We start from the raw sequence: 18,173 nt of genomic DNA on the forward strand, positions 1-18,173 counted from the left end.
TAACATCAGAATAAAAACATCTAATCATTTATGCAACTTACATTTAACAGTGCTGCGATGGACTGGCGACCTGTCCAGGGTGTCCCCCGCCTTTCGCCCAATGTTAGCTGGGATAGGCTCCAGCCCCCCGCGACCCTGTACACAGGATAAGCGGTTGACGATGGATGGATGGATGGATGGACATTTAACAGTGCCATTGGCATCTTTTCACTGATTTCAGAGTAAACAGAAAAGTGTTCTGAAAAGTTTTCCGTAGCATTTTGTAGTATTTTTAGCGCTGGTGCTTTTAAGGAGAGTCGCATCTGTCAGTGTGCTTTGCTTATGTACTGTTATGCTGATATAAATAGGCCTGTTGCAATTATTAAATAATCGTCTGATCACAGTTATTTGACCTAACCGCGGCTATATGAGATAAATGCAATTATTGTGCGCTTCAAAGTCACATTTTAATGGCCAAATAAAGGAATTAGAAGTGAATATAGAAATGCCATCAATGACACTTTTGTGTCTCATTCAGTTAAACTCCGTGTGTCAATGAGCTGCTCTGCGGATGTCAACCAAAGCAGCTCCTGTCCGTAAAAGTGTGTGAAGTGCTTCTTAAACCCTCTAATGTGTCCGCTCTCAGCAGAGGCTCGTGCAAAACTGCAGCGACCGTTGGCGACCGGATGTGGGCGTGTCCAACGACACAACAAAGTTGAGAAATTTAATTTTATGCAACCGAAGAGTGACTTTCGGGAGTGACAGCCAATACGAGAGAAGATGGTAGAGCTCACGTGATCCTAATATTTTAATAATATTGTTTAGACTCTCCATACACACCACTAGCAACCTAACCGCCAGCCACTGGCGACATGCAGCGACAAAGTAGCTGTGAACGCAGCTTTACTCTGAAGTGATAAAATTATGTAATAAAATCTCAAAGGTTTTGTCTCGTGAAAAATAAGGGCTTCAGGGTTTAATCAAGGAGCATTAAAATAGTGTGTGAAAGTGAAGAAATTATGACAGAAATATTTTACTATTGAATATTATATAATATAGATAAATACAAAAATATATATACATACGAAATATATATTTTCTGTACTTTTTTTTAAACTAAAATATATAATTAATATATATAATCAAATATGCCCATGACATGTTCTTGAAATGTTTCATGCAATTCACCCAAAACACAACATGGCATGTGCAAACTGTGCAAACTATGATAAATTCGGAGTAACATAGGGGTGGAGTCCTGACCTGCAAGGGTTTTTCTCAGTACTTGTTTCAAAGTTTTAGCCTCATTGTACGACAGTTGTTTTGTAAGTAAATAATCTATTGTGAAATACACCCAATTGAAACAGGCCCTGGTAAATGAATATTGGGGAGTTGGATGACACTCATTGTAAAGGCTGTGTGTACTCACAGTATTGAAGCACAAGAACCATTAATCTTTGTCCTGGATTGACCTGTCTTCTCGTCTTTGTTGTCTTGTCGCTGGGGTCAGCTGTGAGCATGTTTAGTGATGCGGGGTGCCGTAGTGTGCTGTCAACGTGTACAATGTATGTTTGGCCCTCAGCACCAACAAAACAGTTCTGTGGTAAAGGCTTTTGTATGCTGATGGGACAGGGTGTGTGTGTGTTTGAGTTTCTCATTTGTGCATGCTATAGAAGTTTCTCTTTAAATGTTTCTAGAAGTGTAGTTAGAACTAAGGCCGGGCGATACATTACCATTCAAAAGTTTGGACGTGCCAGACTGAATTTGTTTTTCGTTATCTTAAAGGGATAGTTCACCCAAAAATGAAAATTCTATCATTATTTACTCACCCTCATGATATCCCAGATGTGCATGACTTTTTTCTTCACCAGAACACATTTGAAGAAAAATACCTCGAGCTTAGTAGGTCCTTAAAATGCAAGTGAATGGAGATTTCTCTTTTGGAGCTACAAAAATCACAGACAGTCAGCATAAACGTCATCCGTACGACTCCAGCGGAAAAACTCACCCAAGCCATTTCAGAGCAAATACAGAATTTTTGACATATCATCAAAAGGCATAAATATATATTTAAAAGGATGTTCTGGCAATTTTAGCACTTTGGATTTCTAGACAGTAAAGTCTTGTTAAAAAAAGATTCACACTCTCAATATAATTTTTTTATTTGTTTACTAACAAATGATCAATTTTTGCCTGCTTTAAAAAAAGAAAGAATTACAGCTGGATTGGAAAAGATGCCCAATAAAAATATTGATTTTTCTTTGTTTTCTTCAAACCTCACTTGTCTCATATTTTATCTCAAGCGTGCTCTTTGCTGACACTTTTGTCAACTTGGTAAACAAGTACACTAATGTTTGTAAAACTTCATTAGGGGCAAAAGTGTTTGGGGTGGTGGAAATGAATCCACAACTGTGGGTCGCAATTTTTGAACATTTAATTGAAATAATTTTCGCACAATAAACATTGAAATGGTTTATGCTGTATTCACCCTTAGTATATATTAGCATTTTTTAAAATGTAATAATTAGTATTTCTATAATGTATTTTCATAGTTTAGGCCAAAAGTGTAACATGTGTTCATAAAAGGCATTTTGAAAAGTACCAAAGTTTCCAAGTCTGTTTTAATGTGATCTTCATTAACAAAAAGAGAAAAGTCAAACTGTCAAAAGTCAAAATCCAACCCGGGAACATTAAACAATAGCCTGAAATTGAAGAAACACCAATATTAATAAATACAAGCTACATTAAATGGGTGTGAATGAGTAAGTGTGTATATGTGTGTGCATATGCATGTTTTCGTGCGTGCGTGCGTTCGTGCATGCGTGTGTGTGTGTGTGTGTACCTTCGTATCTTGTGAAACAACCACATATACAGTGTCATCATCTTGTGATTTATGCGTGTGACACAGAACTAGTAGCGTATCTTTCTCTTTCTGTCATGTGACCCTGTGCCCATCTAATGTGCATCATCCCCAGCCCTGAATAAGAGTGAGTATTGTGTGTTTTCTTCACCCCATGTGGATCACAGGTGACAGACAATGGAGAAGGACGCACGGAGGGACATAGAGAGGCCCCATCAGAAACAGCAGGCCCTGGCGACCCAGCGCAGAGCTCCGCCCAACATGAAGACATGGGAACATGTAAGATTGGAAATACTCAGCCAACATTACCAGTGAGTGAATCTAACTCCTAACCAAGATGTACATCCAACTATAGGAACCCTGATTAAAAACAGTAACCTTTACCAAAACTTCCCTAAAGGAATGTTCTGGGTTTGATACAGGTTAAGCTCAATCGACAGCATTTGTGGAATCATGTTGATTACCACAGGTTTCACAATTTCCAATCAACCCCTTGCCACACAGAAAACCGAAGTATACTTTGGCCCAGGGGTGGTTCTAGGGTCGGTGCATATTCGGAGGCTTAGCCCAGACCTTTAAAACCATGGTTAATTGGATTCAAACCATGTTTTTTAACAAAACAACACGGTTACTACATATAGTCTTGGTTACTATAATATAACCATTGGAAAACCAAGGTTAATTTATGGATACTACAGTAATACTGTAGTAAAACTATTGGTAAATTTGATCCAAACCTTGCTTTCCACAAAAACATGGTTAAACAGTACTGAAATAGGCTGTTATTATAGTAAAATCATGGTTCATTTATTGCAGAATAAACATATTTCATCAGAAGATTCTGGAGGGCTCGAGGCAAATCTAGGGGGGCAATGCCCCACTAGTCCCCCTTAGACACTAGCTATACTGCCATTAACTGACATTCTGGTATTTTAATCATTTAAAAAAGTATGTTTGTAAACTTTGTCGTTCACAGAGGTCTGAAGCATCCTTAGTGCTGTCTCCCACGTTGAAGGGAACATCGGAAGCCTTGCGCTCTGTGGAGGAGTGAAGCATTCCGACTTCCCTTAATTCACTCTGTGCCTTCATTGACAGAAGTTCACTGATTCCCAAACATCCCGAAAATATCCCATCTCCAGTGTTCTTTCACCCTCTCCATCTTTGCAGCATTTAGATTTAGATTTTTAGGTGGCTCACGATTCAAAGGACTTTCGGCCCTTTTATTCCGGATCTGGGCAGAACTGCGTAGAGCGCAGTTCTTCCACTGTCACCTTCACGGTGCGTCACTTTCTACGATACGAACATGTCTTAATGTAAAGAGTTTGTTGATTGATCAACTAGCGCAGAGAGATTACTTTTATTTGACGCTGAGCAGATAAGTGGAGGAGATGAACTATGACTGTGGATTCCTTCTAATTTATTATTAGTTCAGAAACACATTTTTTTTTAACATTTTTTCCCCCCCTTGCTCAGTTAAAGTAACAAATGTATCGTATTAATGTTATCAAATTTTGAAATGTATCCAGTTGAATATGTTCCGGTTGCTTTCTGATGTTATGACATTATGACATGTGTAAATGTGCGGAGTCACAGAAGATGCGCTGTTCTATTTTGAGGCCTTTATTACATTTAAATTATTATGTGTAGATTTGATTATATAATTATTATTCAATGTAAAATGGTACTGAAATATTCCCAATTATTCAGTCATACAAACCCCTCCCTTTTCTCTTGTTATACATTGGTGCAAAGTGTATTTTTGTCAATTATTGGCTGTTTTTTTTGTTCTTGATCATAAATAATAATACATTATTGTCATTGTTGAACAGGTCTTTGGGGCCTAACAATCTTTTAAACAAAGCTTTTGGCATGACAGAAGACACTGGGCTTATGTGTTGTTTTGAGGAGAATACTGCTGTATTATCTGAACTCTCCTCTCTTCTCTGTATTAAAATATAACAGACCTTTAAAGTTTGAGCCCTCTGATTGTGTGTTATTAATGAGTGAAATTGTGATTATGACATTTTAAAGCTGTAAAGCTGCCATTGCACGAGGCTTTGAGCTCTGCGATGGCAGCAAACTCTGACTTTCAAAATGTAATGACTATTTACTGAAGTTTGATTAGGACTTGAGCTTTATTTGTTGTCAATCAGCTTTGTAACAGAATGCACAGACATTTATGTAATAATGAGGTAAATTTAGACTTTAATAATGATTTAAAATGACTCTTGCTCTCCACTTTTTCAGTGAGGGGGCATTGTGAATTTTTTATATGTATAACTTTAAAATTGGCCATCACTATAAAGTTTTAATTGTAGCAGTATAAAGGAACACATGCTGTACAGAATTTAAATTCTATGGATCCGTAGTGTAAAGTGAAATTAAAAAGAAGTTTCTGATCCTGAAGTATATGACCATCAAAATATATTGATAGAGCAACATAATTCTTTGGTAAAAATAAAATGGTTTGAATACACCAGGGACGGATTACCGACTGGACCAATGGGGCCAGTGCCCAGGGGCCCTTGACTACCTGGGGGTGCCCTGGGCTTTAAGGCTGCGCGATCTAGATCGGTGAAGCTGAGGAGTGGCTTCCGTCTGGCCACTCTACCGTACAGGCCTGATTGGATGAGTGCTGCAGAGATGGTTGTTCTTCTGGAAGGTTCTCCTCTCTCCACAGAGAAATGCTGGAGCTCTGTCAGAGTGACCATCGGGTTCTTGGTCACCTCCCTGACTAAGGCCGTTCTCCCCCGATCGCTCAGTTTGGCCGGGCGGCAGCTCTAGGAATAGTCTTGGGGGTTCCAAACTACTTCCATTTACAGATGATGGAGGCCACTGTGCTCATTGGGACCTTTAATGCTGCAGACATTTTTCTGTACCCTTCCCCAGATCTGTGCCTCGATACAATCCTGTCTCGGAGGTCTACAGACAATTCCTTGGACTTCATGGCTTGGTTTGTGCTCTGACATGCACTGTTAACTGTGGGATTTTATATAGACAGGTGTGTGCCTTTCCAAATCATGTCCAATCAACTGCATTTATCACAGGTGGACTCCAGTCAAGTTGTAGAAACATCATAATTTCTTTCTTGAATGTTTTTGCCTTTCTTTGTCTTTAACATTTCTAATATTTACTACCTTATTTTCATTTCTTAAATATTTTTTATTTCATTCTTAAATATTTTCATTTATTTATTAAATATTTTTTATTTATTTCTTAAATATTTTTTATTTATTTCTTAAATATTTTTTTTTCTTTCTTAAATATTTTTTTGTTCTTTTCTTAAATATTTCATGTTCCTTTAGTTTATTTATTTCTCTCTTTGTCTTTAACATTCTTATATTGTCTACCTTTAAAAAAAAAATCTTAAATATTTTTCCCTTTGTTTCTTTCTGTGTCTTTATATTGGCCACCTAATAAATTATTTTATATATTTTCTTTTCTTTTTTTGCCTTTTTCTTTTCTTTTTTTTTTTTTTATATTTATATGGCTACCTTAGAATTTCGTCATTCTTTCTTGAATGTTTTTGCTTTAATTCCTTTCTTTCTTATTCTTTAGCTGCTTCTTACTTTCTTCCTCTCTTGCAAATAATGTCTGTTCCCGCGGGTTTCCGCTGTTGGAGACGAGCACCTCAGATCGCACCGGCCGTGCGCAGTCTCGTCGTGTCTGATCCTCCGAACATTATTGTGACGTACTGTAGCGTTTTGAAGCTGGAGGAGCGACGCTCGGTCTCCCTCCCTCCCTCCCTCCCTCCCGCGCGCGTCAAGAGACGTCCAGACGGTCCATTAACGGGCAGCGTGATGGCAAGAGGGGCAGCAGAAGCAGATACAATGCCAGATTCGGCCAGTCGGCCACAGCAGCATCAAATGCGCCACCGAAGTGAGATATGTGAAGCCTTTTCCGGTACTGTAATGCACTGTACGTACTGTACTGTAGATCAGAGCGCAGTTTGAAATATGCACAACTCAGCAAAAGACAACTGCACACATTCAGCGCTGCTGGTCAGGAACAGGAGCTACTCGTAAGTCTGATTCAACAATACTTTAATGACTTCCATTCGATTTTATTACATTCATGCGTTTATATGGCATGCTATTGTTTTATGAATGCAAGCACAGCATTGTGGTAACTTATTTGGGACTTCTTTGTGATAGACCAGTTTTGCATATTTTCTTAAAAAAAATTAGGCTATCATGGTAACCATTTCCAACCAAATATAGTAACATTAAAAAGAGATACCTCATTCCACAACTGTCATTTATTTTAAAAGAAAGCAAATATTCTGAAAGCTTTCATCACTATTTGCAGAAAGTCTTGCATTAACTTTATATAACAATAACTGTGTGTCTGTGGTATTTTACATGACCAGGTTTTACAATAAATGCCTGAAATCTGCCATGACATTTGTGCCCAATAATGCTATTTATAAGTGTTGGGTAAGTTACTCTAAAAAAGTAATTCATTACTAACTACTAATTGCATCTAGTGTTATTAGATTACTAGTTAAATCATTACTTATTTCTAATTACTTTCTAAAACCTTGCTCAACATCGACCAGATGAGAAATACAAGGATAGACATGAAACGGTTCTTTTAAGTCTTTCAAATTAATCAGATACAATCTAATAAATTATTCATGAACTGGCCAAAGAATTTAAGGGGGGTGCATTAACTTGGAAAACATAAATTAGACATTACATTTCAATTTTAAATGCACTATTGGTTTATATAGAATTGTTCTAGAGTCTATACGGCATTTAACGCAATTATGTCAGAAGTAACTAATTACTGAAAAATTAAGAGTAACCCATACTTTACTTTTTTGAATGAAAAATGTATTCAATTACAGTAATTCATTATTTAGTAATTACATCCAACACTGACATTTATTTAGCTTTTTAAACAAAATCAAAAGGCACGCTTAATGTTGGCATGTGTATGTGAATTTTAGTTGTGTGTGTGTGTGTGTGTGTGTGTGTGTGTGTGTGTGTGTGTGTGTGTGTGTGTGTGTATAAAAGCTATTTTTCTATATAGAATTGATAACACTATGTTGGCATGAGGCATTCAAAACAAGATTTCCCTAATATTAGCTATTTGTGTGACTTTCTGACATCTTTCATATCAGCTTCTAATAAATCAACTAGATTTGCTTTTCCCAATGGAAATTGCAGTGATTGCAAAGCAGCAAAATAAGTGTTAAATTTAGAGTGAAGTTTGCATTTTAGTTTCATAATTATAAGAATCAACAGTAGGCCTATAAAGACGGCTATATATGGTCAAAATGTGCTTAGTTTTTGGAATTCCTACCACACTTCACTGGCCCACATTTTTTAAGCCAATCAAAAATGCTCTGTTCCTGTCATTTTGTTATTAGTATTTCGTGACTTTGGGTTGGCTGGCATGTCTATAGAGAGCAACAGTGATCCCACCCTTAGCGACTGTCTGTATCACCCATGCCATTATCCACCACTGCTGAAAGCAAATAGTATCATTTAAATTAAGTTTGAAAGTTTCATTTGAGTTCATTTACTTATTTATTCACTGTAAACAGTAATAGATGCACATCCATGTGAAATATATAACAATGTGGTCAAATGTTACACTCTTGCTAAAAACAGCACTAGGTGCCCAGGCACACTCACGGATAAGTTCTTCGTTCTTTACTCAAAAAGAAGCCCAATAGAAGTTCGAAACAGCTGAGCAACGGTATACATATTGGGATACTACAGTAACTTTTCACACTTCTGTGTTTTGGAATGCGGAAGTAAGCGATTGCAGGGTAAACGTCGATACTGGTGAATGGGAGACTATGCCAAATATAATTATTGCTTACCCATTTGCTACAAAATCTAAAGAAAAACTTATTTAGATTATAGGCTGATCGTCATAGTTGTGTCGCCACATCCAGCTCATGTTGTATCCTCTCCTCGGCTACTAATGAGAGGAGCGTCTGCACCTCGTTTATTGACCATGCCGGGGTTTTGCACACAGCAAAAGTTTCTTTTTACAATTAGAAAGTCACGTGAACAAATGATACTGCTGTCGCTGTTGCTAACTTTAAAACTAGCAGGTTGGTGTCCCGTATCGTAAATCCAGTGACACTGGTAGTGACGATTCTCTCAGACCTGCAGGGTTTTAACATCACATTTAGTATCGGCTCGCTTGGAACCTCGACCGAGGTGGTACTAAAAAAAGTTCCAGGTACCATCCACAGTGGAAACCCCCCAAAAAGCGAGCCGAGCAGAGTCGAGCTGTACGGTGCAGTGTAAAACCCCCAAAAAGCGAGCAGAGCAGAGTCGAGCCGTACGGTGAACCCTGCTTGGATTCAGAAGTAATATATATAAAAGGCTATTAATCAGCCATCTTTGAACACGCTTGTAATGGGTAAAATGGGCAAGGAGGAGGCGGCGGCAAACGGCTGAACAATCAAAGTAATATTTAATGAAACGAAACACACACTGCATCTGCGTGTGGCTCTCTCTCTCTCCCGAACTGCACATCCGGCTGCACTTATCCCTCTCCTCTGCTGATTAGCCTGATTGGGGGCCGGGCATGCGTAGTCATGGCCTGGCCCCCGTCCTCCTCCTCCTGACACTCCTCCCTCCTTTGCCTAGCTTTTGGGGGGTATTGCCTTTTTGGCCTTTTTGTAGGCTTTTATCCACCTCGCTAGAGCTGGGGAGGGGGCAATAGGAGGGGGAAGAAAAAGAGGAGAGGGAAAATGCAAGGCAGAGTGACAGTGAGAGAGAGAAAAAAAAAACTGCGCCAGTTCCCAGACATGCAGTCGCCTGGTCCTCGATCACTCCACCATCAGGCGGATGATAGCCGCTCCTCCCTGGGCGGACTGGAGTGAATCCTCCAACCGCTGGCGGATGGAACGCCCCTCCGTGTTCTGGCGGCCAGTAGAGAGCCCCTCCGCCCCTGGCAGCGGCTCCACCGCTCCAGGCGGCCGGCAGCAAACCGTTACTTCCCTTGCGGATGGCAGCCATTCCTCCGCATCCAGGAGGCCGGCAGCGACGACTCCATCCCCTGGCAGACGTTGTGGCTGCTTCTTTGGGTGGAAGGCAGTGGCGAGGACTCCACGACAGCGCATCCCCCTCTTTCCCGGTTTTCGGGACCAATGTAATGGGTAAAATGGGCAAGGAGGAGGCGGGAACCTGCTGAACAATCACAGTAATATTTAATGAAACAAAACGACACAAACTCACACACGGCAGCTGCGTGTGGCTCTTTCTCTCCCAAACTGCCACATCCAGCTGCATTTATCCCTCTCCTCGGCTGATTAGCCCAATTGGGGGCTGGGGGTGTGGAATCACGGCCCGGCCCCACTCTCCTCCTCATTACAACACTGAATGTTGTAAGATTGACGATTTTCCCCAATAATGACAGAAATCCTTTAGGATTCCCAAAATTTGTCTCAGACGGCAGAATTGTGCATTTTTCCCTCTCCTCGGCTGAATAGCCCGATTGGGGGCCGGATGTGCTGAAGTTTGCACCAAGTTTGCTTATAAATCTACAATCCTGTGTGTTCATATTGACTGATCTAAACTGACTGAATGGGAATTTGCTGTCTGCTTTAAAGAAGGTTGCGCTCCAAGTCACATTTACTGATAACCAATGGCAGAAAGAAGATGTTTAGCAGCGGTAAGAAGTTCTACTGAAAGTTCGCTGTTATGAACCAATGAAACTAACTCAAAAATACCAACAATATATTGTTCTAAATGACATAACACCCATTCGGCTTTCGATTTCCTTTGAAGTATACCGGGGCCCAGAAAGGCCAAAATCACAATTCAGTATGCACATATGTAAGAAAAAAGACAAATCGGGATTCAGTATTGCAGTAATTCATTGACTGGTTACACAACCTTAAAGAAACGTTCCAGGTTCAATAAAAGCCAAGCTCAGTCGACAGCATTTGTAGTAAAATGTAAAATAATTACGAAAAATTGGGGGTACAGAAAGGGACTTAGAATGGAAGTTAATGCGGCAAGTCCATAAATACACTGTGTTTCAAAAGTACAGCCACAAGATGTAAACATTATATGCGTTAACATGATTTTGGTGTGTGAAAATCAGTGATTTACTGGCGTTTAGTAGATTACAGGGTTTACCAGCTTTGCGTCATCATGACATCCAAGTTGTAAGATTGGATATAACTTTACACAAGTAAGTTAGCCAAGCGATATAATCACACAAATGTCCCGTTAACACATATAAAGTTTACATCTTGTGGCAATACCTTTGAAACCTTACATATTTTAACGTTTATTGACTGGCCCTATTCACTTCCATTGTGAAGTGCCAGACTGCAACTGTGAATCTTTTCTTTTTTTTTGTAAATAATGAAGAATGCAAAATTATTTTAAGTGGGAAATCATCAACATTATGCCACAAATGATGAGTTTGTTTTGAACCCAGAACACTCCTTAGCATCAGCTTGTAAAAAATAACGCATTATATCACTTGTTTTGTATAATAACGTATCTGTAACAGTACCACCAAATGGTGTGGGCTTATTAAACCCAAAGCATAATTTCACTGCTCCCTGCACAACGTTTGCATTCTTACAGATCTGTCTTTATTTGTCTGCATGGCTCCACACCAGCCAGCCAGACGAACAAAGTGTGTGTCAGTAACTTGATTGCATGTAATGCCACATTAGAGAGGACAGTGTTTGTGAATGTGATGATTGTAATGATGGAGCACAGTCGGCCAGGGGTGGGTGTCTGGGGTTGTGCTACAGGCTATAATTATCTGCTTTTGTATGTCCTACGAGTCTTTTGTGTGGCCCTGGTATCATGCGCTTAAACAAAAGACCATGTGACAGTCACTCCTCAACCGGTTCCCTGCACAGCATTTACACAGGCAACTGGTTTCACGGATTGTGAATTTGCACAAAGAACTTCTCTATAATTTAATGCGTATTTTAAATATAAAAAAATATAAAACAAATCAGGCTCTGAGAATCAGGAGGAAACTTATTTTTAAGTCTCCTGTTCATTTCATGCCATTGCATAAATAGTGAAGCGATGATTAATAAAGTCAGATGGATCTGATGAACATCACGTAAACGTGGCAAAAGTTTTGCAAAATGAAATTACATGTTTCGGCAAAAGCGAGTGAAAACAAGGTTTTAAGGTGAATATTAGATGGAGGTTTTAAACTTTAACCTAAACCTAACCAACAGTGTCCTAAAAGCAAATGCGACCTGAAAAGCACATTTTCTGAAGCAACCACTTAATTTTGTGTCGCTTCTTTGACACTTTTGTCTCACGTGTCAGCTTGTGTGCTTGACTTGACTTGAACTGCATACTTCAGAGTCTAAAGTCTAACACTCTGTCAAGTGAGCCACCATGGAAGCTAATCACAGTGGAATAAGTGTGTGAATGTAGGAGGGTCTGTAATGCAAATGTTAAAATGTATTATTTTTTAAATGATGAGTTATAGTAAAGTCTTTTGATAGCATAACGTAGCAGTCGAAAAATATGTGTTCATAAAGTCATAATCAGCCACTATAAGCGTGCTTTGTGATTTGAAAGTGAATAAAACGCACAGTTGAACTGCACTGAAAACATTGATCGTGGCACGTAAATGTCCGTTTGCAAAGATTTTGTGATAGTAACGTTCATTCTCTGAGACTAGGTGGCATATAGTTTACTGTAAGAGGTTGAGCATAATCAGACCATATTTTTGATCAGAGTTTGTGTTTTCATATAAACTTTTAGTTATTTGTTGTACTTTGTTTATGTTTCAATTGTGTCTCAGCAGCTTCTCCCAAAATTCCATTGGCGCAACAAAAGTAACAATTTGACAATTGTTGTAATATAATAAGGATAAAGCTATACAATATTGAGATTGCAGAGCACCATTCCAGACAATAAGATTTCCACTGAAACTCTAGATGAAACGCAAATGAGTTAATTGTGTTTTTCTAAGAGGATTAACGATATATCATTTACTGTAAGATTTTTCATTCTTGTGGGATTGTCCGTGAATTGGATAAACAAGTCATTAAAAGTGATGAGTCTGAGAGCAGGGATATGGTTAATTATATAAATCTGAGGTCTACTTATCAATATTTAATGGTTTGCATTTTTATATTGTTGTATGCTTATGCTTAATATTCAAAGGCCTTTTATTCTGTCCTGATAAAAGAGTGTATGAGGTCGAGTTTCGGAGTGAACTGGCGCCTAAAAGCGAGAAGTACTTTTAGTTGTAAATGATGTAATACATTCATACATTTACATTTATGCATTTGGCATAAAGCATTTATCCAAAAGCGACTTACAGTGCACTTATTACAGGGACAATCCCCCCAGAGCAACCTGGAGTTAAGTGCCTTGCTCAAGGACACAATGGTGGTGGCTGTGGGGATCGAACCAGTGTCCTTCTGATTATCAGATTACCAGTTATGTGCTTAGACCACTACACCACCACACAATCAGTAGAGTAAACATCTGATTTTAGAGTGAAAATGCAGCCTCAAAATGCACATTGTTTATGTTAACGTAACTGACCGTTTGCTAAGCTCCGCCCCCCCTGGTTACGTTTGCTCGTTCTGATAAGCTCTGCAGAACTCCCCATTGGAACTAATGGGTCATTGCCGTGAACAACACGATTTTTGGCAAAATATTCTCATAATAGATCATATTTTTACGTGGGCTGGTATTAAGAGGGACATTATAATGCATACAGTAATTATCTGAAGCTTTTTGTATATAAAATTGTTAAATTACACAGTAATTTAATCAAAAACTGTTGAGACTGTGAATCAGAATTAAGGCAAATGATTATTACAGTCACATGAAAAGAGAAAAACTTCATTTAATAGTGATAACACATCTAATGACAATAGTGTAAGATTGCTGAGCTTGAATCAATACATAAATAACATTCAGTTAGCTTTCATTTACTTTGGAGAAAATGTAAATGGTAAATGGTCTGCACTTATATATAGTTATATCCATAACATGCGCTTCTCCAGATTTATGTAAGATGAAAATAAAGGAAAAACACTGCATGTATCCTCTCTGGTTGACTCGTGTCACTATCACAAATGACCCAGCAACATCGTGTTTTTTACATTTTTATTTTGATAAAATCCCCCTTTTGAAGTACTCAAACACACATCACCTGAGTGGGCTGTCATTGAAAAATAGCAAACGTGTGTCGAGTAATGACAGCAGGGCAGTCGTTGCTAAGACAGGATTAGTCAGAAGCACTTTTAAGGTGGGGCTTAGCGAGGGGTCAATTACTTCCTGGTTCCCTTGGTACACAGACGCCATGTCTCAAAAGTTGCTTGCACAACATGATGGAAATGTATTCACACTCGAACTGATGGAAAAACATCTGTTATGGAGATGGTGCTTGGCAGAATGAGGTTGTTTCAGGGCACGTGAACTTTGAGAAGCAACATGTTAATATCCCATGTGATCATGTTTTAAGCATGCATTAAAATGCATTTCCAACTTATTGCCGAACTTTGTAGAATTGCAGTGAAAATGTAACGAACCCAATGAAATGATGTAGTGGAAAAAATTGTTTTAGTAGGAGTGGTGGTGGTGTAGTGGGCTAAAGCACATAACTGGTAATCAGAAGGTCGCTGGTTCGATCCCCACAACCACCACCATTGTGTCCTTGAGCAAGGCACTTAACTCCAGGTTGCTCCGGGGAGATTGTCCCTGTAATAAGTGCACTGTAAGTCGCTTTGGATAAAAGCATCTGCCAAATGCATAAATGTAAATGTAGTAAATGCACATTTTTGAGGCAGCTGTTTTTGAAGTACCTTTTACCTTTCAGCTTTTTGCTGCTTGCAGTCAAATGAACATAAGCAACATTATGAAGTCAAACATGAGTCAAATAATTGCAGGTTTGGTTGTTTAACAAATTTGTCAGTGATTTACAGTGGTAGTTGCTTGAACATCAGCGTTCCAGAAACCTGTTTTTGTCACAGACCTTTATGTGCTTTGACTCCAACGGTGATATTTTTTGACTTCTTGCTGTAGGGAGAGAAACACACTACTAGGCCAAAAGTAAGTGGATACCCAAACACTACACCCATGTGTGCTTTTTGGTTTAGTTTAATTTATGTTAAGGGATGGGACCTGGCTCGCTGTTGCCAATTGAATTCATCCCAAAGGACAAGGTGTTCAGTGGCAGTTGAGAATTACATATATTTAGTGCTTTTCTAGGCACTCAAAGCGCTTTACATAGTATAGGGGGAATCTCATCAACCACCACCAGTGTGCATCATCCACCTGGATGATGGGACGGCAGACATAGTGCGCCAGAACGCCTACCACACACCAGCTATTGGTGGAGAGGAGAGAGTAGAGTGATGTAGCCAATTCAGGGATGGAGATTATTAGGAGGCCATGATAGATAAGGGCCAATGGGGGGAAATTGGTTAGGACAACGGGGTTATACCCCTACTCTGGGATTTTTAATGACCACAGAGAGTCAGGACCTCGGTTTAACATCTCAGCCGAAATACTTTTTATTGAATTTTTTATATATGTGTATATATATATATATATATATGCACAGTATAGTGTCCCTGTCACTAAACTGGGGCATTAGGACCCACACAGACCGCAGGGTGAGCTCCCCCTGCTGGCCTCCCTAATACCACTTCCAGCAGCAACCTTAGTTTTCCCCAGGAGGTATCCCATCCAGGTACCCATACTGGCCATGCTCAACCCTGCTTAGCTTTAGGTGGCAACCGGCGAGACCTGCAGGGTGTATAATTATATATATATATATATAAGTTAGAGGGAGACCAACTTGATTGCATCATGCATAGTGTCATGGGAGTGGACAGTCGCTGCGGAGCTTTTTGCCACAGTTTGTTTGCCATGATACCCTGGTTGGTGGATCTTTTCTCTTCATAAACTTGGGTAGTGAACTTGTAAACCAGAAACTCCACAATTTTTTTAACCCTCTTGTTGTATTTGGTCATTTTTCACCTAAACAAATATTCCGTGTTTAATAAAAATGATTTCTTTTACAAGACTTGGTGACTTTTCCTCCATTTGCCAACTGAACAAACAAAAAAATTATAATAATTAATTAACTGGGCTTAAGTGGTAAGTCTAAATGGTCATGTAAGAAAAAGCGACACCTTTGGTATTCACGGTCAAAATTGACCGACCATTGAAAATGAATGGGAAAGACCAAAAAACATGATCTGTCAAATAAACAGCCACAATGCAGAAAACAAAAGATAGAAATGATATGGTGAAAACATCCTCAGTGCAAAACACACACACACACACACACACATACATGTTGGTGCGGCTATCCTTATGAAGACTTTCCATAGATATAATGACTGTGAGACATAATTTTATACTGTACGAACTATAGATTCTATCCCCTAAACCTCACAAAAACCTTCTGCATTTTTACGTTTTCAATAAAACATTGTTTATTATGATTTTTTTAAGTGATTTGAATTATGGGGACACTAGAAATGTCCTCATAAACCACATGTTTTGCATAATACTCAGTAATTACCAGTTTGTAATTTTAAAATGTTTTCCTCGTAAACCACATAAACATGCCCATACACACACACACACACACACACACACACACACACACACACAAAGACATAACCAGGGCATCAATACGTTTGGTCATTGTTGACATTACAAGTCGTCTATTGTTTTCCAGCTGATGAAAGCAATCTGACACACACAGGTTTGGGAGGGTTACTTTTGAAATGTATTCCACTACAGATTACAGATTACATTCTGTAAAATGTAATTTGTAACATGTTCCATTAGATTACTCAAGGTCAGTAAAGTATTCTAAATACTTTGGATTACTTCTTCAGCACTAGTAGATTTTTTTCACTTGTTTTGACTATTAAAAACTGTAAGACAAAATACACATGTTAAAAATACATTCTCTGAAAAACCCAAATATCTTACGCAGTGATGTTTCTAAAACAAGATCAATCTAACCGATTTTGTTTTTAGGATTGTTAGATATTTTTACAGGAAAACAATACAAAAATGATTATCAAGAATATGATTTTTGCCCTAATATCAAAGATCTTACTAGAAAAAAGAAATTATGATCTAACGTGAATTTTCTTGATAAATAAATATGATCATGTCTGGTAACATGTGCATGTAAAATGGCTAGAAATAGCATTTTAGCTTAGCGTAAAGTTGACATTTTATTATATGTGCTTATAGTTTTATTTCTATTTCTTCTGCTCCAAACTCATTCTCTGTCTGCTCGTATGAATGTAACATCATCAGAAAGTGTTTCACCGCTGTTCAAATGCACTTTGCAGTTCATTTCTGTTTCTTGATGTTCATTTTCTTTACATTATTATGCTTTGAAATAAATTATTGTTAGAAAAGTGTTTTTTTTCTGTTTCTTCTCTTTGCAACACCATGGTCAGGTTTGATTGCATGCACAATGACATTAACTGCTGGCACGGTTTTTAAGTCATGTTATTTATATTTTGTTTACCAGATGACAGCAATCTGCCTCCAGTTTATGTCACATTCATATGTACTGTATATTATTGTTAAAATTAGAAATGTACATTTACAGTACACCCGGAAAGTATTCAGACCCCTTCATTTTATGTTGCAGCCTTATGCTAAAATGCTTTAAATTACTTTTTTCACATCAATCTGCACTCCATACCCCACAATGACAAAGCAAAAAACAGATTTTTTGATAACTTTGCAAATTTATTAAAAAGAAAAATCAAATAAAAAAGAAATATCTCACTGAAATAAGTATCCAGACCCTTTGCTATGCCAGTTGAAATTTAGCTCAGGTGCATCTTATTTCTCTGGATCATCTTTGACTGAAGTCAATTGAATTCAGTTGTTTGGACTGATCGTGTTAGTTTTATCTTGTTACGGTTGATGTTCAAACCTTGTTTGCTCATGTAATTGTCAGCTGGAATAAATGATATCCCCATTAAAATACGATACGTAATAAAAGTAGCCCTGTGTATATTACAATATATATGAACTGTATCTAGACTAAATAAGGGGTGATGAATAAATACTAATACAACTGGCTGGAAAAATTCAGCAGCAGGGACTGGGGGACTGGTCAGGGAAAGCCTGGTCCAGAGTGTCCAGGACCTCCAACAGGACAATGACCCTAAGCACACAGTCAAGACAACACAAGAGTGGCTATGGTACAACTCTGTGAATGTCCTTGAGTGGCCCAGACAGAGCTCGAACTTGAACCCAATTGAACATCTCTGGAGAGACCTGAAAATAGCTGTCCACCGATGGCCTCCATCCAACCTGACAGAGCTTGAGAGGATCTGCAGAGAAGAATGGCAGAAAATCCC

At 38.6% G+C, this 18,173-nt stretch overlaps 2 protein-coding genes across 5 annotated transcripts in view; both read left to right on the plus strand.

Annotated features, from left to right (window-relative positions):
• The window catches only part of LOC127659352 (cordon-bleu protein-like 1), an 85,329-nt gene extending 80,307 nt beyond the window's left edge, over positions 1–5,022 (plus strand). For 3 of the 4 annotated variants that reach the window (XM_052149131.1, XM_052149133.1, XM_052149134.1), the window contains 2 exons: positions 3,007–3,150; positions 3,816–5,021. In XM_052149131.1, the coding sequence (XP_052005091.1) occupies positions 3,007–3,150; positions 3,816–3,890 (219 nt within the window). In that variant the 3' untranslated portion in view covers positions 3,891–5,021. Of the gene's footprint in view, positions 1–3,006; positions 3,151–3,815 lie in introns of all 4 variants that reach the window. The other variant, XM_052149132.1, reaches the window with a different exon arrangement.
• A 1,627-nt stretch (positions 5,023–6,649) lies between these two features.
• The window catches only part of LOC127659355 (growth factor receptor-bound protein 14-like), an 85,676-nt gene continuing 74,152 nt past the window's right edge, over positions 6,650–18,173 (plus strand). The window contains exon 1 of the mRNA XM_052149138.1: positions 6,650–6,860. The gene's annotated coding sequence lies outside the window, so the exon portion shown is untranslated. The remainder of the gene's footprint in view (positions 6,861–18,173) is intronic.

The sequence above is a fragment of the Xyrauchen texanus genome, chromosome 18, assembly GCF_025860055.1.
Source record: "Xyrauchen texanus isolate HMW12.3.18 chromosome 18, RBS_HiC_50CHRs, whole genome shotgun sequence".
NCBI classification, from domain to species: Eukaryota; Metazoa; Chordata; class Actinopteri; order Cypriniformes; family Catostomidae; genus Xyrauchen; species Xyrauchen texanus.